The 21,221-nt window shown below is 42.7% G+C and overlaps 1 protein-coding gene across 1 annotated transcript; it reads left to right on the forward strand.

The window, feature by feature from the left end:
* Nucleotides 1-993: 993 nt before the first annotated feature.
* ccna2 (cyclin A2) lies at nucleotides 994-19,426 on the forward strand. Its single transcript, XM_078211484.1, has 8 exons — nucleotides 994-1,717; nucleotides 3,197-3,431; nucleotides 6,905-7,017; nucleotides 9,756-9,979; nucleotides 11,718-11,922; nucleotides 12,293-12,406; nucleotides 16,605-16,738; nucleotides 18,056-19,426. The coding sequence occupies exons 1-8, from the start codon at nucleotides 1,520-1,522 to the stop codon at nucleotides 18,117-18,119; spliced, it is 1,287 nt and encodes a 428-aa protein (XP_078067610.1). The 5' UTR covers nucleotides 994-1,519; the 3' UTR covers nucleotides 18,120-19,426.
* Nucleotides 19,427-21,221: the final 1,795 nt, after the last annotated feature.

The raw sequence follows: 21,221 nt of genomic DNA on the forward strand, positions 1-21,221 counted from the left end.
ACAACACCAGGTTAAAGTCCAACAGGTTTATTTGGTAGCAAATACCATTAGCTTTCGGAGCGCTGCTCCACTCCATCTGACGAAGGAGCAGTGCTCCGAAAGCTAATGGTATTTGCTACCAAATAAACCTGTTGGACTTTAACCTGGTGTTGTTAAAACTGTTACTGACATTAGGGCAGCACAAGTGGTTAGCATTGCTGCCTCACAGCGCCAGGGACCCGTGTTCGATTCCCGGCTTGGGTCACTGTCTGTGGAGTTTGCACATTCTCCCTGTATCTGCGTGGGTTTCCTCGGGTGCACCAGTTTCCTCCCCACAGTCCAAAGATGTGCGGGTTAGATGGATTGGCCGTGCTAAATTGCCCCTTAGTGTCGGGGACTAGCTAGGGTAAATACATGGGGTTATGGGGATATGGCATGGGTGGGATTGTGGTCGGTACAATCTTGATGGGCCGAATGGCCTCCTGTTCTGTAGGGATTCTGTGAAATAATAAATAAATAATTCTTTCTGTGATGCCATCCTTAGTGGGGCAATACTGCTAACACTCATGATATGGGCCCACAAGTAGAAAAATGAATGAGGTTATGCACCACAGCTTCCTTCTTAAACTTTACCACAACGGGATGCAACATTTTGAAGACAGGAGTTAATGGAAAGGGGCAGTACATTATACAGTGCAGAATATGAAAATCCGTGTGCAAAGACCTTCACTTTTACTGGCAGTGTTAGTCCCAATGTTGACACATTCCGCTCTTCATTCACGAAGACAAGGACTTAGTGTTTCGGAACAGCTCTTTACTTCCCTCCCCTTGCTGGCGCCACCCGGTCGGCTCCCGCTTTGATTGACAAGCTGCCATCGCGCGAAGAGGCAGATCCGGAGAAAAGAAATTCAAATCCGACAGCGGCCCGGCCTACCCGCGCGCGCCCAGCGCCCATTGGCTGGTTTCAATTGACGCGGGACACTTGAACTGAATGGACTTTAACGGTCCGCCGTCGGGTGACGTGAGCGGCAGAGTTAGAGAAGCCCGGCCCGAGCGCTGCGCAGGGTCACAGAGCAAACTGCCTGAGTGCAGCGCGGGGCAGAGTTAGAGTAGCCCGGCCTGAGCGCTGCGCAGGGTCACAGAGCAAACTGTCCGAGCGCTGCGCGGGGCAGAGTTACAGAGCAAACTGTCCGAGTGCAGCGCAGGGTAGGGAAGGAAGGAAGGACCACTGCTCGCGCAGCCACCCGCCCGCTCGAGCACTCGGGCAGTCTGGCGTTAGGCGGCCGGGGGACGGATTATAGGGCGGGACCTGGCCAGAGGGACGCTCGAGCCGGGGCCTCTCCCTCCTCAAGCAACGAGAGCCTGGGCTCAGCCAGAGGGGAAGGGCGCACTGATCCGAGTCGCCATCCTGTTCAACTCCATCCCTAGCCCAATCCGAGGGCTGTATTTTATTTGTTTTTATTTTTACAATCTATATTTTTGAAATCTTTTTTTTTATTCGGCCAATTTTTAAACCCCCCCCCCCCCCCCCGAGCTCGAGATGTTTCGGACTTCTCGCGACGATGCTTCCAGGGACCGGGAAAACGTGTTGCCCTCGGGCATGAAAGCCGCCAGCTGGGAGGAGCCGGAGCCGCCAAGTTGGGAGCGGAGTGCGGCCAGAGCCGCCACCCCGATGGGCGGCAGGAAGGTGCTCGGAGTGTTGCAGAATAACCAGGCTTTCCAGCCCCACCGCAAGCCCGTAAGTATAAGAGGCAGGTGCTGCTCTCACTGGGTGGTCTGCGCAGCCACAAGCTGGGGGTCTCTAACAGGCAGCGGGCAAGGCTGGATGGCCAGTTCCGACACATCTGAGAACCTGGGCGGTATTCTTGAATAGCGTGAAGTTCAAATTGTCCCCAACACCATTCCGCTTCCGTTTTGCAACGGCCCTGCGGTTATTTTGATTGCTAGCATTGAAAATTCAAGCTTCTAGATTGGTGACTTGTCAAGTTGTTCTAAAATAAAAAGCAGGCTTTAAACTTGTATTCATTCCCTTTGTGATGCAGAAAATGTTCCGCTCTCGATGCCAGTAAACCTTTTTGCTCTTCAGTTTTCTATCAAGTCACCAGTCAAAACGGCTGTGGTGCTCTTAATGGTTTCACTTATTTGGAGTGTCCGAGAGCTGTAAAATTCAAATCGTTCACACTCCCGACCACCTCCGAACCTACAGATGTTGGGAAATCGTTACTGAATGTTGGCGTGGTTTGCTGGGATTACGTGGCCGCGACGAGAGTGAATTTGTGAACCGCGTTGTGAACCGTCAGTGATGCCACTGGAAAGGGCACGCTGGCAATAAAATAGACAATTATAGGGAAACCGAGTATTCTTTTACATGGCTTGGGTAGTATTTTAAATGGATGTGTTCCTTTCAACTGACATTACTAAAACTTGATGACCTTTTGTACATGAGTAGGGGGCACCTCATGAATTTGAATTTATGGTGGCTACTGCAAGTGCAGGAATAATTGACTGATCTTGGTTGCCAATTGATGAGGATTTCTATAGCCTATTGTGAGGCTATACAGGCTTTTGTCTTCTATGGCTGGGATCCTTGGGAGCCAAGCATTAAAGTTTATCCACCAATGCAGCAGCTGTGGTAAATGTAGCATTTGCTAGCCTCCAGGTCTGCACAACTCGAGCAGGACAAAATCAGCAAAGAATGAGCACAGTGCCAGGATTTGGGGCCTGTACCATGGCCTTCCCTCTTCACCTATGGCCTGGTTACATATATTGCATGTTTCTGCAGTCTTAATTCAGTAAGTGATCACTAATTCTGCATTTCACCTCAGGAAGGTGATAACTTGTCAAAACATTTCCATGGGCAGCATCAGCCCTCCATATTTCACCCAAATAAACCTAGGTAGAAATGTTCGGAGTATTTTGTTGCCGTAGGTATCACGTGGAGCCTGATCTTCATTTGGTTTTCAGTTATGCACTAACAGTGGAAAACAGTTCTGATTTTTTTTTTCATCCTCTTACGACATTCATTAACTCTTAAATGGGTTATGTTTTTAAACATGGAAGTAAGATTGTGTTATCACCTTGGACAATGTCTGTCCGTAAAATGACTAAATTGGGTCTAAAAATCTTTTGCTTTTCTAATCCTATCGTGAGTAAAAATCATGTTCTTCAAGCAAGAATCTATATACGATCCTTTCATATGTCTACGCTGTACCTACAGGTTTCAACATCAGGATTTATCTGCAGCAATGAAAACTCTGGTCCACTACCAGCAGGAAAAGCACCAACAAAACCATCATTCACTATCCACGTAGATGAGCCTGATGGTGCTCCACGGCGAAGTACAAGCAGTAATGCAGGAAGTGCTGCAATTCTGACACTAAATTCAGCTATTTTGTCACTTGGAAATTGCAAGCCTCTGGCTACTAATGAGTGTGCTGCAGATGTCAGTTTTGGTAAGTTTTTTTTATATGATGTAGATGTGTCTGAATTTTAAATATTGACTTTCTTTGCACTTTGTATTTTTAATCTGACATCACCATCCATCTGTTATATTGCCGAATGTTATCTTCTACATTTTCTTGTGTGACCTCGACATCAGGGCAGCATTTGACCAGTTGTGGCACAAAGGAACCACAGTAAAATTGAAATCCATGGGAATTGTGGTGGATGACCCCACTTGGAGTTATATTTGTCCTATATAGCAAATCTGAAGATGGTTTTGGAGGCCAGTCATCTCCATTCCAAGATGTAGCTGCAGGACTTCCTCATTAGAGCACAGAGTAGGCCCAACCATTTTTTTTGATTGCTTCATCAATGATGTTTTTCTCCATCGAGGTCAGAAGTGGGCATATTTGTTGTTTGCACAGCATTCGTACTATTCACAACTCGGTTATTGCATATGAACCTGGATAGCATTCAGGCTAGGGCTGATAAGTGGCAATAAACATTCATGCCACATAAATGTCAGGCAATGGCCGTCTGCAAAAAAAGTGAATCTAACCATTTTGCCATGATACTGGCATTGCCACTGCTGAATCCTCCATTATCAACATTCTGGGAGGGTTTTCATTGACCAGAAACTGAATTGGACCAACCATACAAACACAGACAACAAGAATAAGTCAGAGGCTGTGAACTCTGTGTGGCAAGTAACCCCTGACCCCCCCCCCAAGCCTGTCCATCTACAGGCGCAAAGGATTGTGATGGAATGCTCTCAACTTTTGTGGGTGGGTGTGGCAACATGACGCTCTAAGCTTGGCATCACCCAAGACAAGCAACCTGCTTGATTGGTACCACCACCTTAAACATTCACTCCTTTTTGTCACCATTGCACACTTACAGCAGTGTGTACCACCTATGAGATGTGCTGCAATATCCCTCCAAATTGCCTTTGACAGCATCTTCCTAATTGACACTCTACCATATAGAAGAACAAGGGCAGCAGAGACTTGAACATCCAAGTTCCCCTCCAAGCCATGAACCATCCTGAGTTGGAACTATAATGCCCGCACCTTCATTATTGCTGGGTTGAAATTCTGGATGTCCCTTAACAGCAGTGAGGGTGTATCGGCAGTGATTCTGGAACCCACTCATCACCACCTGAAGGGCAACAAATGCTGCCCTTTCCAGTGATTCTTGCATTGTATGAAAGAAGTTAAATCTTCACATTGGACTCCCAGTATCTTAAGGTAACTTTACCTCTGGGCTATTCAAGGCATGAAGCACCTGCTTTGAAATCTTGATTTTTTTTCTCTTGAGGGGGGGAAAAACACATTCTTTCAGTCTTTGCTGCCCTCTTGCTGAGGTAGTGACTCATGCTAGGGTACATGGTACTTTCATTCTTTGTGAAAGCTAGAAAATAAGTGCTGGTATGTTTTAACCACTGACGGTACCACATCCAAGCTGGCTGTTTGATTTCCTTGATGTGCTTTGTAGTCTTTTGTCTTTCGCTAGGAATTAGGGAATGAGAAACTTAATTGTAGGTCTCTACCTCAGCTGTTGGTCTCGAGACCAACTGAGCAGCCCAAATTGATGCAGTATCTTGTGTCTATGCTTAATGTAGTGTTAGCTTTGTACCTCCAAGATAGAAGGTTTATTTGCATTACTACAACTGGAAATAAACTTGTTCATTTGACCCTTTGGTTTATCATTATAGTTTACCATTCTGTTTGCTGTTCTATTTTGCCCCATAACTGTACATTCATTAACCACAGTGACTTGGTATGTTTGGTATCTTTCTTCTTGGTTTGTTTTTGTATGATGGTGTACTGAATGGACATAATGATAGACTACATTTCTCTTGTAGCTCTATTTCAGTGGAATAGCCTCCTTCTGCACTGAAGGATTCTGTGATTTTACTTCTCTTACTTCAGTATCAATTTGTGTTGAGATACCTGAATCCAGGGCTAGAACTTTGCGTATAAAGTTTGGGTGCGTATCCTGATGTCATTGCAGCCGTGTGATATTTTGGTCGATGTGTGAGTCAGAAGTGAGCGCACTGAATCAAGAAGTCAATTTAAATTAAACAGCAGGTGACTGTTGCATTGCCCGTCTGCCTTTATGGTTGGGCAGACTGATTGGCAAGGCAGTCTTTATGCAACCTCAGTCCAGGGTGCAGTGAAATTCGGGGTTCAAATGAAATTAACTGAGGCCTATGTACGATTGTCTTGCCTCAACACTTTTTTGGAACAAGTTTTCCACTGATACTTTTTTTTTACAGGTCTGCAGCTCCCTCAGAACTCTGCAGCAGCTGAGGGAGCACATTAGAAGTGCAAGCCCGCATATTCCCTTTTCTCAGCACCTGTCTCCTCTGGCAGCACTCAGCAGAGCGCAGTTCATGCTGGATGACTGTTAATTGGCCAGCCTGTGTAATATTGCATTAACAATGCAATCTGGGGTGGGAGCGGGTTTCAATATCTGCTCCTGCCCAAACTGACTTCAGGCATGCCCTGAATGTAAAATTCAGCCCAAATTTTTTCTAAATTTAAAACTCTGGTTTCCTGGGACACATTTTGCACTACTTCATACCGTTCCTGGATGCCACTCAGTCAGGTCTGTCACTCCATCCAGTCTATTCCTTAAGCCAATTTCTACTTGATTCCAGTTATGTCTAACTCACTTGTCTAATACTTTTTCCTTGCAATTTTTTCTTTTGTGCTACATAAGTTCCCAGTTCAGTTGGGATACCAGAAGTTAAGGTTGTTTAATGGGCTGCCATTGTTATATGTGCTTTTATTATAACATGTCCCAAACTTCTTCACAAAATAGTTAGAAAGAGAAGGTTTACACCAAGCCACATAATGCAATATTAAAGTAGATGATCAAAAATTTAGTCAGAGGTTTTAAGGGGTGCCTTAAAGAAGGAAAGAGAGGCTGAGAGTTTTGGGAAAGGAATTTGGAGTTTGGGGCCTCAGCAGCTGAGGGCACACATGCAACAGTGGAGTACTTCAAATCAGGAATGCTCGATTGGCCAGAATTAGAGAAATACAAATATCTTGACTTGTGGGCAGGAGGAGATTAGATACAGCAAAGGATGAGGTCATTGTAAGCTTTTAAAAAGAAGAGTGTGAATTTTAAAATTGAGTAGTTTAAACAAGAGCCAATGTAGATCAATGAGTACAGGGGTGATGGGTGAATGGGACTTGGGCGTGGGCAGCAGAGGTTTGGATGACTTCAAGTTTATGGAAGATAGAATATGGGAAGTTGCCCAAGAGTCTAAAATAGTGAGAAGTCTGGGTCAGTCTTGAGGCAACAAAGGCATGTATGAAGTTAGCAACTAATGAGTTGAAGGAAGGGTGGAGTCAGATGATGCCTTTGTGTGAAAGATATTTGTAAGCAGGATGGACATTGATCAAGTCAATTCACTCTACAGTTGTGGAAATAACTTTAGTGGGAGACTAATCAGCTTTGTCTTTTTTGTTTAAAGATTCCCCGATGGTGCTGGACATGTCAACATCTTCAGTTGAAGAAAAACATCTAAATGTTAATGCATTACCTGAATATGCAGATGACATTCACAAATACCTAAGAGAAATGGAGGTAAAGAACCCAGAGCAGACCATCTACTCCAAGCATATCTATCCCTAACTTTTCAGTTTTATATGTATGGAGCCCATAATATGTCTGCAAATGTGTTGACTTGCATTCCATGCACATGGAATTTATTTTTCATTTTGTTGTACTGGACTTGTGTTGGCAACTCATTAGTACTTTACCCAAATGATTTCTTGTGTGAACCTTGGACTGTATTGGTAGATTGCTTAACTGTAAAACGTTCCAGCCAAATCTTCAGTGCATCTCTGACAAATATAGCCCTGGATCATATCTTTTAGTAAGAAGTCTCACAACACCAGGTTAAAGTCCAACAGGTTTATTTGGTAGCAAAAGCCACTAGCTTTCGGAGCGCTGCTCCTTCGTCAGGTAAGTGGGAGTTTTGTTCACAAACGGGTCATATAAAGACACAAACTCAATTTACAAAATAATGGTTGGAATGTGAGTCTTAAAAGTACAGACAATGTGAGTGGAGAGAGGGTTAAGCACAAGTTAAAGAGATGTGTATTGTCTCCAGCCAGGACAGTTAGTGAGATTTTGCAAGCCCAGGCAAGTTGTGGGGGTTACAGATAGTGTGACATGAACCCAAGATCCCAGTTGAGGTCGTCCTCATGTGCGCGGAACTTGGCTATCAGTTTCTGCTCAGCGACTCTGTGTTGTCGTGAAGGCCGCCTTGGAGGACGCTTACCCGAAGATCAGAGGCCGAATGCCTGTGATCGCTGAAGTGTTCCCCAACAGGAAGAGAACACTCTTGCCTGGTGATTGTCGAGCAGTGTTCATTCATCTGTTGTCGTAGCGTCTGCATAGCCTCCTCGATATACCATGCCCTGGTACATCCTTTCCTGCAGCGTATCAGGTAAACAGCGTTGGTCGAGTTGCAAGAGTATGTACCGTGTACCTGGTGGATGGTGTTCTCACGTGAGATGATGGCATCCGTGTCGATGATCCGGCACGTCTTGCAGAGGTTGCTGTGGCAGGGTTGTGTGGTGTCGTGGTCACTGTTCTCCTGAAGGCTGGGTAATTTGCTGCGGACAATGGTCTGTTTGAGGCTGTGCGGTTGCTTGAAGGCAAGAAGTGGGGGTGTGGGGATGGCCTTGGTGAGATGTTCGTCTTCATCAATGACATGTTGAAGGCTCCGGAGAAGATGTAGCTTCTCCACTCCGGGGAAGTACTGGACGACGAAGGGTACTCTCTGCCGTGTCCCGTGTTTGTCTTCTGAGGAGGTTGGTGCAGTTTTTCGCTGTGGCGTGTTGGAACTGTGGATTGATGAGTCGAGCGCCATATCCTATTATGAGGGCATCCTTCAGCGTCTGGAGGTGTCTGTTGCGATCCTCATCTGAGCAGATCCTGTGTATACGGAGGACTTATCCGTAGGGGATGGCTGCTTTAACGTGTTCAGGGTGAAAGCTGGAGAAGTGGAGCATCGTGAGGTGATCCGTGGGCTTGCGGTACAGTGAAGTGCTGAGGTGACCATCCTTGATGGAGATGCGTGTGTCCAAGAATAAAACCGATTCTGGAGAGTAGTCCATGGTGAGTCTGATGGTGGGATGGAACTTGTTGATGTCGTCATATAGTTGTTTCAGCGATTGTTCACCATGAGTCCAAAGGAAGAAAATGTCATCGATGTATAGCATCGGTTGAAGGTCCTGTGCGGTGAAGATATCTTGTTCAAACCTGTGCATGAAGATGTTGGCATATTGAGGTGTGAATTTGGTCCCCATGGCTGTTCCGTGTGTCTAGATGAAGAACTGGTTGAAGCTGAAGACGTTGTGGTCCAGGATGAAGCGGATGAGTTGTAAAATTGCATCTAGAGACTGGCAGTTGTCGGCGTTGAGTACGGAGGCAGTTGCAGCAATGCCAGCGTCGTGGGGGATGCTGGTGTAGAATGCCGAGACATCCATTTGTGACGAGGAGCGCTCCTGGTTCAACTGCTCCATGTGTGCTGAGTTTCTGTAGGAAGTCCGTAGTGTCGCGACAAAAGCTGGGAGTTCTTTGTACAATGGGTTTCAGGATTCCCTCGACGTAGCCGGAGAGGTTGTCGCACAGGGTCCCATTGCCCGATACGATGGGACGGCCGGGTGTGTTTGCCTTGTGTATCTTCGGGAGGCAGTAGAGATCTCCAACACGGGGAGTACGTGGGATGAGAGCATGGAGGGTGCTCTGAAGGTCCGGATCAAAGGTCTTGATCAGAGTGTTGAGTTGACGGGTGTGTTAGGTCAGATCTGCAGTTAACTGTAGTGTTTCTCATTGTTCTGTTGTCGGTACACCTTTTGAAGTAATCCGTTCTGTTCAGTATGACGATGGCCCCTCCTTTGTCTGCTGGTTTGATGACAATGAAAGAGTCGAATTGGACTCCGGAAGGCCGCTGTCCTCGACTTGACATGTATGCCCAAGTCGTCAGGAGGTGCGTCAACACCAGATTCATCAGCCGCACTCTCAAGACAGCCCCGAACATCACCCGAGCACAACACAACACCATCCGCGCTCAAGACCAACTGCAACATTGTCATCATCTCTATCTTCATGTTAAATTCCCTTACTGGTTCCTAATCAGTTCCACTCTAAGCCAAATAAACAATAAATGGATACTAAATGGTTTATTATATTTGGGTTGATTAGCATTTATGATTTGCCTCTTTGCATTTACCATACCTGAGCTTGGACCAATGGTCCTCATGGAAGGATAAGATTTCTAAGAAACTGATAACTTGCATTTTTTTTCTTAGTTGAAATGCAGACCCAAAGCAGGGTACATGAAGAAACAGCCTGATATTACCAACAGTATGAGGGCTATCCTTGTTGATTGGCTGGTGGAAGTTGGCGAAGAATACAAATTGCAGAATGAAACATTGTATCTTGCTGTAAACTACATTGACAGATTCTTGTCATCCATGTCAGTCCTCAGAGGGAAACTCCAGCTTGTAGGAACTGCTGCCATGCTGTTGGCATCGTAAGTATGAACTTTACTGAAAGCTTAGTTTGATTCCCTAAAATTTTCAGCTTTGTTTTTGCTTTCAATTCAGCTTGATATTTCCCAGCAGTAGTGTTTAGCTGGCTCCTGTATCATCAGAGGTTTACTCTCCTTACCCTGGGGAAATGTGGCCACTCTTCCTTCTGATTCAAAATCCTTGTAATTCTTGCCAATTTGTATAAACTTGTCTTAACGCTCTGTGCACCTACAGGCATTTACTGCCAGTTTGATCCATGGCCTGATCTGCTATACTCTTGGATACCCATTCTCTGTGCAGGGTTCCTGTAACCTCCAGCAGTCAGCATGGAGGTGTTCTACCTTTTGTCAGTTAAAATGGTCTTCCTGGTCTCCCTTTGCTGGCCTGAGGCAGCCCCCTGCGTTTCCAGCTGTCCCCCCTCTGCCATAGGTGCTCGGTTTCCTATCACTATATACTTTTCAGTTAGTCGGGAAATGGTTTCCTTTTGTATGAGAGCTTGTAGATCAGCTCATAATCATCAGCCAGTGAGGCTGGCTGCCTGGCCTCTGTCACCCTCTTTTCCAAAATAACGCATGTAGAGGAAAAGTATGGAGTTTTTAAACTCAGACTTATTTCACACAGGTTTTTGGAGCTGACTTCTGTTTTCAAGTGTCCACACTCACTGAAAACAAGCTGCTTAAGCCTTCCAAATTCCAGATATGTCTAGTCAGGTACACGCAATTTCTGACCGGTAGGCACTTAAAATATCCTTTTTACTGCCTCATAGTTTATGCACTTTTCCTGAAAGGTTGCTTTGCAATGGCAAGGGCCAGTGTTGGACTGGCCAATTTACCTGATGTCTTAATGGTTCGAAGAAGATAAAATAAAGCATCCACCCATCAATCTTGGTGATTAAATGGGCAAACTTGGTTGCTGCCTCCCTCAAGTCTGAGCCAGTGATGTTTTCAAGGGATACAGTGAGATGCATGCTTCTCAGTCCGAGCTGTTTTACATTCCCTTTCCTGGAATATTCTGTCTTTCTGTTCTCCTTCCTGTCTCGCTTGCTCGCTCTCCCTCCACTTCACCCGAAAATCAGAAATTTGAAAGGAATAGCCAAGGCTAACTTTTAAATCCTCATGAGTAACGTTCCCCCTGCTCTTTTTTTTTTTAAAGAAAGCATTGGTGTGAAATGTGGACATTTTGAAAATTGCAAAAGGTTTTCTTGAGTCTGTAACACCAAAGAGAGGGGGGAAACATGACGACATGCACACAGATCAGAAATAGAATTAATAAAGAATATATTGTGTTATGCTTGTCTTTGAGGTGTAAATTGTTGAATGGTGTGGCCGTTTTGATGTACTTGGTTCTGGGGGGGTGTTTGAATGTCTATCTGGCTGGTTAGCAGTTCCCATTGCCTTGATAGAACAACAGCTGATAAGTCCAGCACTTTTGTTTTCTAAGAGTCCCTGTTTGAAGTGGACCTTAACTCCATCCCCACAAGGTGTGAAATTCCAAGCAACAGGTCTATGTGCAATGCCTATGAAAACTTTGCGATGATGGCCAATTTTACCATATTGGACATCAGGTGATTCATGGCACCCATTTTTGATCAGTGTCTTCTAAATTTTAAAAACGGGTCTAAAGAGTTCCGTGTGGTTAGCTGGTGTCATTGTAGGTAGACCTTGCTCTTATCACAATTTCCAGTCATTGTGGCACTGTTGTTACTTTGCAAAGTGTACTTACAGACTTTATTTCCTACAGAAAATTTGAAGAAATATATCCACCTGAAGTTGTTGAATTTGTATACATAACTGATGATACCTACTCAAAGAAGCAGGTTCTACGCATGGAACATCTTATTCTTAAAGTTTTGTCATTTGACTTGGCAGCACCAACAATAAACCAATTCCTGAATCAATATGTTGGGCGTGAGAAAGCCAGCAGTAAAGTTGAGAGCTTATCTATGGTGAGTATTGTGTGGGTTCTCCAGGTTCCACCCAACTTGTTTTTCTAATCTCCAGTTTTAGACACATTTGTATTCCTATTAAATCTTGAATTTCACTAATAGGATGGTTCAGTGAGCAAGCTGCTGGGAGACTGGGGAGGAGAAATTTCTTGTGAATCTTTGCAATTCCATGCTCCAGCAGGCTGTGAATGCTCAGTCATTCCATATATTCAAGACTTATGCAAGTAGATTTGCATATGGAAAAAGGTGGGGTAATTGGAGTTGCTGCTGAAGTTCAACCATGATCTTATGGAATAGGCTTGAGGACAGAATATGACTTGCTCTTGCTCCTATTTGTTTTATAACCAAAATATATCTCTTCCCGTGACAGTACCTGGCAGAACTCAGCTTGATTGATTCGGAAACATTCCTGAAATATCTACCTTCTGTCCTTGCTGCATCTGCCTTTTGTTTGGCCAACTATACAATATCACGAACTAGCTGGGTGAGTTGAGTAACTATTGCGAAATCTCTGCTTTTACACAGAAGCATACAATTTGTTAACTACAGAAAGACCTGTGGGAATTTGCTATTTAGGCCTTTTAAACTATGGTTTTAAAATTTTCTCTTGATTTCCAATTCACTTTCCTACCATTTCCCATTTATTAAAATTGGAATTTGTTACCTCTTGACTGTTCCAATGCATTCATGGCCAGCCCTCAGGTTGTACCTTCCATAAACTTGACTACACAACTGCTCAAGTTCGCACCACACCAAGTCCATACTCCTTGTGCTCTTTGATTTACATTGGCTCCAGGTTAAAACCAAAAACCATTTCAAACAAAAATTAGATATTCAGTCATTTCAGATTTCTTCATGATCACTGTCCTTCTCAAAGTCCAACACAATCTCTCATCTCCACTGCTTGAGCATTTGATTTCAATTGCTCCATCATTGGGCAATCTCTCGTGCCTAAAGCTCCTGGCCTTTTTTTATCTGAGATATTCTTTAACATTTGGTCACCGTGCTTAATATTTCTTTCTGGTTTGGTGTCAATTAAAATATATATTTTGTGGGATGTGGGTGGCTGTTGTTGACTAGACCAGCTTTCATTGCCCATCTCTAATTGTCTTTGAGAAGATGGTGGTGAGCCACCTTCTTGAACCACTGCAATCCAATCCATGTGATGTAAATACATGCACAGAGCTGTTAGGGAGGGAGTTCCTGGGTTTTGACCCAGCGACTATGAAAGAAAGGTGATATAGTCCCGAGTCAGGATGGTGTTTGGTCTGGGCGGGAACTTGGTGGTGGTTTCCCATGCATCTGTTGATCTTGCTCTTTTAGTTGGTATGGCTGTAGATTTGGAAATTGCTGTTGGAGGAGTTTTGGTGAGTCACTGTGGTTGCATCTTGTAAATTGTGCATGTTGCTGCCACTGTTGGAGGGAGTGAATGTTGAAGGTGATGGATAGGGTGCTAATCCAGTGGGATGCTTTTGACCAGGATGCTGTCAAGTTGCTTGAGTATTGTTGGAGCTGTAATCATCCAGGCAGGTGGGGAGTATTCCATCGCATTCCTGACTTGTGCCCTGTAGATGGTGGACAAGATTTGGGGAGTCGCACTGGAATATTGGGCCTCTGACTTGCACTTGTAGCCACAATATTTTTATGGCTAGTCTAGTTCAGTTTCTGGTCAATGGTAATCCCCAGAATTATGTTAGTAGGGTATTCGGCAATGGTAATGCTATTTAATGTCATGGGGAGATGGTTGGATTCTTTTGTTGGAGATGATCGTTACCTGACACTTGTGACGCAAATGTTACTTTCTACTCATCAGCCTAAGCTTTAATGTTATTCAGGGCTTACTGCATATGGACATGTATTCCTTATCCATATCCCTTTATCATCCTTCAGCCAGTCTTGGATGTCAATGAAATATTTGCTTTAGACATCTGCAAACCACACTTTATGATGAGCATTGGCTCCTGGTCCAGAAATCCCTCCAGTTTAAAATACTCTTGAATTAAAATCTAACTTTTCCCCTTTTTACCTTCAGTTTCTTCCAGCCCGCCAATGCTGCCAGATTATTTGCTCTCTTTAATTCTGGTGTCGTATCCCTGTATTCATGCAACATTTTGTTGGTGTCCATACTTTCAGCTACATAGACACTCCATTCTGAAATTGTCTCCCAAATCTTCCTGCCTTTATCTCATTTAGTAAACACTTTTTTAAAAAAAAGCTCTTTGACCAAACTTTTGGAAACCATTTTAATGAGGCAGTGTCAATTTTTTGTGATGGGATGAGTCACTGAGGGAACAATATAAATGCAGGTTATCAGGTATACTCTTCAAGAATGCAGAGCAATGACTTATCAAGACCATGACAACATCTCTTTTTGACCTCTACCACGGACAAGAGCAGGAATATTATCATCTCCCATGTCAGAAATCTTCCTGACTTTGACATTTTTAAAGTGGCTCCTTCATCACAATTGTTCATTATTCTGGGATTCTCTACCTAAAACTATAATTCTCTAGGCCATTAAAGGTGGCAAATAATTACAGCCTTTTCCCATCCTCGAAATGAAGGAGGATATAGTGTTCAGAAAAAGTGGGGGGTTGGAAATAGCTGTTTGGTGACGGTGCTGATTGGGGAAGACGCTGCAATGTTGGAAAAGGGGAGGGATGTGGGCAAGGGAACTCCTTTTGGTTGGAGTTGGGAAACTGATGCTACTGGGGTATGCGGGAGGAGCAAATCTGCAGGGAAATAACAGATAAACAAGTGAGTGGTGATATTGGGGGACTTTAACAAAAGGGTAAGGAAAGGGAGGAAATCCTGAAATGTGGAAAACTAGTGTTCTTAGCCCAATTAGAAAAGGAGGCATTGCTGCATTTGGAGTTGGGAAATGAGGTGAACCAACTGTCTGAGGGAACTTTTCTGTAAGTGTGATGGGATAAAAATAAAGAACAATATAGAAGTAGAACATTTAAGATTTGAAGAAGGCTAATGTCAATGTGTTGAGAAGGGATCTAGTCAGGGTAAAATGAAAAAGACTGACAAGAAGAATTGTAACAATCATGGATTATCTTTTAAGGAAGATATGCTTCGGGTACAGGCTAGGTACATTACAACAAACAGGGTTCTTTGGGTGATGAGGGAGATAAAATTGAGTGTCTGGTGCATTTCAGGTGGGTTCTTCAAATGAGAGCCAGGTCAAATGGAGTAGGTTTAGAGGCAATGAAGGAAAAGAACCCTGCAAGTTGAGAATAGTACAGAGTCAACCTAAAAGGGAACCCATAACTCATCTGGTGTTTGTAGCATTCAGTGATCCTGTGATGACATGCACTTTTGCATATTGCAGTCTGGGAGTGGGAATCATGATAAAAGCTCCAACTTTCTATCACCATGGCTGACCAGGAATCTCTGCTTTGACTGCCTGCCCTATTGTGTAGGAAGGACTTGAAGATTGTTAAGTGACCTGTTTGGCAATATTATGATTGTACTTTCCTTGGTCTTGATAACCTGGGGTAGGATCCTGAGCTTCCTATGTTAAGGCAGAAGTACTACAGCAGAATAGCTCAAATCTTCTGGCATTTAAATGAGTGAGAAAAGTGGGCCCTATTGACGACAGACAAGTTAACTTGTGCTTGAGAGCATGGAGTGAATATTGTATTTACCAAAGAAGAATAATCTCGGTAGAAGCAACAAATAATGTGAAAACTGGGAGAGGTGGTACTGGAAAGGCTGACTACATTTTAGGATAGGTAGGTCATCAGATGATTTGTCCTAGGTGGGGAGAAAATGGAGTGGAGATGGTGGAAGGGATTGCCATAATATTCCAATCTTTTCTAGATACAAAGGTGCCAGAGGGTTGGAGTGTGCCAGATGTGATATCCTTATTGAAGAAAGGGTGTAAGGAGAGTCCAAGCAATGAGGCCAGTTAGTTTAACATCAGGGGTAGGTTTGATTTTAGAAACAAACAAGAAAAAAAATCAACAGGCTCTTGGAGAGGTTTGAGGGAGAGCTAGGATGGGTTTGTAAAATGCAGATCATATGTTACTAGTCTAATTGAATTTCCTGATGAAGTAAGAGAAGGTTGATTGGAATGATTGTAGAATTTCAATTAATTGGGCAAATCCTCCACTGCTATAATGGCCATGATTGTGGTTGGTGCCACCCTCTGCAAAAGTAAACACTGGCATGATTGAGGTTTGTGTGGTTGAGTGTATATCATTTCAATGGGGCACCTGGGTGCAGGTGCATTTCTGATGTCTGCCTAATTTAATTGTCAGCAGTTGGGTGGGAGAATTGTCCAAATTCACGCTCATCCTAAACTTGCTAATGATACCCGTGACCTGGCTTCTTGCCTCTTCTGGGCCCCACTGGTAGTTGTACTTTCAATTGGATATATCTTTTGAACAGTTTCTAACTGACCTGTCATACAAACACTAGCTTTGGGAACCCTGTATGGCCCAATCTATCCCTTCTTCTGAGGGACAGGCAGAAATGCTTTCCGTCACAAACTGAGGAAACTCCTGGAAATAGGAACCCCTATGGATAATTAGGATACATATGTTATGTCATTTACTTTGTCTTTATGAAAACTTTAAATTTGGAGCTAAATTGCTAGTTTCTTGTTTTTGAGCTGTGAAGTATAACCTCAATTTTAGACTTGCTATTTAACTTCAATTGCATTTTCTTTACAGCCTAGATCATTAGCACAATTGACAGGATACGTCTTGGAAAGCTTAATGCCTTGTGTGACAGACATTTACCAAAGCTACCTCAAAGCATCTGAACATGCACAGCAAGCAGTACGGGAGAAATACAAAAGCTCTAAGTAAGTATGGTATTAACTGTCAATTTGATCAATGAGGAAAGAAATAAGATAATTGGGAATTTAAATTTTGTTTAGCCTCAATCTATTTGTGCAGGATAACTAACTTCTCTAGAAGTAGTAAGTTTCATGACTCTTTAACTGCTAAGAAGACTTGCTGTTACACAATGGTATTTGCATGAGCTCTACTCAAGCAGTGAGAGTTGAGATGGATAACGAAAAATGCAGTATAATGAATTGCTTCACAACGACCTTTTGGATATAATATGAACAGGATAGGTGAGAAAGTTTACAGCATTCCACTTGTGTCTAGATAGAAACTGATCTGTTTGTGGAGATTGAGATCATTCCCATAATTCATTACTTCACATTTTGCATGCTGAGGCTGCATGGAAGCTTTTGAAGAGCCTGCACATTCAGAATCGTATGGTGGTTGCTCAGACTATAGTCTGAATCACTAGTTTTCTGTACCTATGGTAACTTGAGATCGAACTACTTGGGATAACCTTGTGCAATCTTTATTTTGAGCATTAAATGAACAAGAAAAAATCTCTACCATAATGTATGTAGATATAATCTTTCTCATCTGCTATAATCATGTGGCTCCCTATTAGCCCTACCACAGGGAATAATGTGGGTCAGCAATGTTTGTTCTGGTTGCCAGATCTTTAATGTCTGCAACTATTTCTTATGGATAATGGGACTCTTGAGAGTGCCACTGCCTGCTGTACAAGCCACTGATAGATGCTGTGTTTTGCCCTCCTGAAACTGAGTCAAATGAAATGTTTCATTGCATTTACCAGTTCTTTAGTAAAAGCTCCCAAACATCTGTCTCTTGGATTCTTGAGGAAGGATGAAGCAGTCTATAAATGAGTACATTGTGGAAATAAAATACACACTTTTTTGCACTTGAAGGTTTGGTATGGCTTCTATCAATGCTTCAGAGGAATGCAGTGTATTTCATATGAAAAATTATGATGCCTTAGTCCAGGAACTTTTTGAATCTGTTCACCTGTCACCCTGGGTCAATATCTAACTATTGACCTTTTACTATGTCTTTGCTGGTGAAGTGGTTTAGGTGAAATATATGGCCTCAGCTGGGACCTTTTATCAAGAACATACTTGTATTTTTTAATTGCTAATATCATATTGCTAATGTGAAATCTATCTTGCATGTGAACAAATGGCAAGGCCATTGATCAGGATAAAACTTCTCATTGCACTCGTGTTCTACCTCTCAACTGGGTTTAGCTTCATGTATTTCAGCATCACTTGCAGGAAAATAGTTGTCCTATTTTAAAATTAATTTTCTCTTTGCAGGTATCATTGTGTGTCGATCATTGACCCACCACACTCCTTGGACCTGCTGCTTTTAAAACAGTGATGCTATCCACCTTGTTTAGTGTGTATATATTGCAAACATTTAGAACCTGAAGACTATTTTTGTACAGCTCAGATTTTTGAAGCGCAATGTGGACTTTGACCAACTTGCCACTACAACTTCTAGCACTGGATAACTGCAATCTACACCAGGAGTAATTTGACTTTTGTGGGATATTACAAGCAGCAGTTGAAGTATGTTTTATACTTTGTACATTTTTATTAATTATGAACATGTGCAATCCCATTGTATACAACTTTTATATTTAGAGCTAAAATAACCAAGCCCAAATTAACCAATAGGATAAGTTTTTGTTAATTCACTTGGGAAACTATGTGCGGACAATTTTTTATCGCAAGTAGAATATTAGGTATCTTGGAAAGAATGCCAGTGTATGATTTTTGAATAATCCTGACGGGCTTCTTTCACGTGATGTTAGTTGAACAAAGATGTCAATTAAAAAAAACCAAATGGGTTAAATATGGCAGTCTGACCCAGTGCACTAATTTAGTATACATATTGGTGCCTCCATGATTTGAGTGGGAAAAGCTTTCAGATGTGGATTATAATGACTGCAATATAGGCCTGTTGGGATATGCTTAATATTATGTCAAAAAATAATCCTCGGTATAGCTAAACCAAGCATTTGGATACTCTAATTGAGGATTAGCTACTTTAAGCTTATGACGTCCAATTCCATTGATGCCGTTTTCCTGTTGCATGTCAATTGGGACTAAGTTCTTGAAGTATTACCAGACATGAATAGGCAAATGTTTTGTGGCTCCTAAGGACCCTGTTCATGGTTAGAAAGCTGCCTTTATCAGAAACTTTATGGTCCTTTTTTTAGTAAGTGAATGTGCTTAACATTTCATCAATTGCTTGAGCTTTCTCACTTCTTCACTGTCCCCTTGAAGTTTAAAACTTATTGGCTTTTTTTTTGATAGGGCAGCACATAGCAAGCAAAGGAATTTTCATTTTTGGACAATCAATACATGAACACTGACTTTTTTAGGTGAACCCTCAACTAAACTTGTAAACCATCTAATTGTGCCTGAAAACCATGGCTGAGCTAGGCAGGGAAAAATCAAGCCCATTACCATGTCTATTTGAATGGCTTCCAATGTAAATTATGGAACATGTAACAAATTTACAAATAAACATGCATTAGATCCAATGTTGTGCTTGAGTATAAATATCTGATCTAGAATTTTTGAAACATTATCCTGCATGCTTCAATACTTCAATTTTACAATTTGGTTTTTTTTGAGTGCACGTGTTGCTTTTCTTGTATATAAATGACCTGAACCTTGAAGGAGTAGTTTTGAAGTTTGTGGATAATGCAAAACTTGGTAACATGCAGGACTGTAGCAAATTCCAGGACATAGATTTGTAAAAGGCACTTTTGGCATGGAAGGGACATTTATGTGGAGAGGCTTTATAATAATGGTACTCTAGATGGGAGAGATTCATAAATTCTTGAAATGCAACTTAATGGCATTTGATACAAAATAAGTCACACTTGCTTTTTTCAAGTCCTGGTTGAGGTTCAACTGAATCTCAACAATACACTTCAGGAAGGATGGTAATGTCCTGATGAGGTTGTAGAGGAGCTTTAAAAAGGACAACGGTTGAGGGACTTCAATTATGTAGAGTAAATGGAGAAGCTGGGATTATTCTCAGTGAAGCGGAGATGATAGGGAGATTTTAATAGGTATTGAAAATGTAACCACAGGTCATTTAAAATAATTGCCATTATCTTCAGCCCCTACCAAATCTTTTTCCTAGATACAGCCTGAGCGTTGTATTTTAAGCATGAGCTTCCACCCCATAGTCTCTCGATCACAAGTTGTAATCTCCTAAGAAACCACCTGCACCAACAGTAATCAAAACAAAAAACCTGTTAAAGGGAGATGGACTCTCCTGCACCAACTGCCTGTCACCCATTACACTTTTGCCTATGTGCACTTTACCTGCAGTGTAACCATATGACCATGCTATCCACAAAAGATCTCAATTCAAAGTGATTCCAGCTTTGAAAGAGATTGAAAACCCTTCTTGTGCACAGTCACCCTGGACACTGTCCCCATCTTCCCAGATTGTGCAAGAGGAGCATTCCATTGGTCAATCTGCCTTACAATAACTTTTATCCTTAAATTACTCCCTTACTGCCTCTAGTTTAAGGTGAAAGCCACTGTCACTGAACTAAACCCAGGGTAATTCTGAGGACCTAGATGGTGATATTGAATTCAGTAAAAAAAAATCCATGTAGTTCACTAGGCAATCTGTCATCTTTACCTGGTCTGGCCTACATGTGACCACAGCAATGGGGCACGGTCGATGTATACTAGGTGGAGGGACTTTGCTGTCCATCACCAAGAGTAGCTCCATTAAATTTACAGTACAGAAGGTGGCCATTCCACTCATCCAGTCTGCACCAACTCTAACAGCACCCGGGCCTTATCCCTGTAAGCCCAAGTATTAATCCTCTAAACTAATTTTAGGACATTAAAGGGTAATTTACTGTGGTCAATCAACCTAACCATAGCACCAATAGAAGTGGAGCTGGTGTCCTAACAAAATAGCTGCTAGGCTGGGTCTATAGCATCATAGATCCAGTCTTCAGCTAATTCTTTTCACCCCATGTGATAAAGAAACAGCTGAAGCCAATGGCCCTGACAATATTCCTGCAATACTAAAGATTTGTGCTCCAAAACCTGCCATGCCCTTAGCGAAGCTGTTTCAGTTAACCTACATCACTGGCAATGATTAAATGCTCAGGTATAGCCTGTACACAAAATAGGTCAAAAATCCCCTAAATTAGGGAATTAATACTTTGGGCTTACAGGGATAAGGCCCGGGTGCTCTTAGAGTTGGTGCAGACTGGATGAGTGGAATGGCCACCTTCTGTACTGTAAATTTAATGGAGCTACTCTTGGTGATGGACAGCAAAGTCCCTCCACCTAGTATACATCGACCGTGCCCCATTGCTGTGGTCACATGTAGGCCAGACCAGGTAAAGATGACAGATTACCTAGTGAACTACATGGATTTCTTTTTATCACCCATCAGTCTACTCTTGGTCATCATGACTCAGATTGAAGCAAA

The sequence above is a fragment of the Mustelus asterias genome, chromosome 1 (assembly GCF_964213995.1).
Source record: "Mustelus asterias chromosome 1, sMusAst1.hap1.1, whole genome shotgun sequence".
Taxonomy (NCBI): Eukaryota; Metazoa; Chordata; class Chondrichthyes; order Carcharhiniformes; family Triakidae; genus Mustelus; species Mustelus asterias.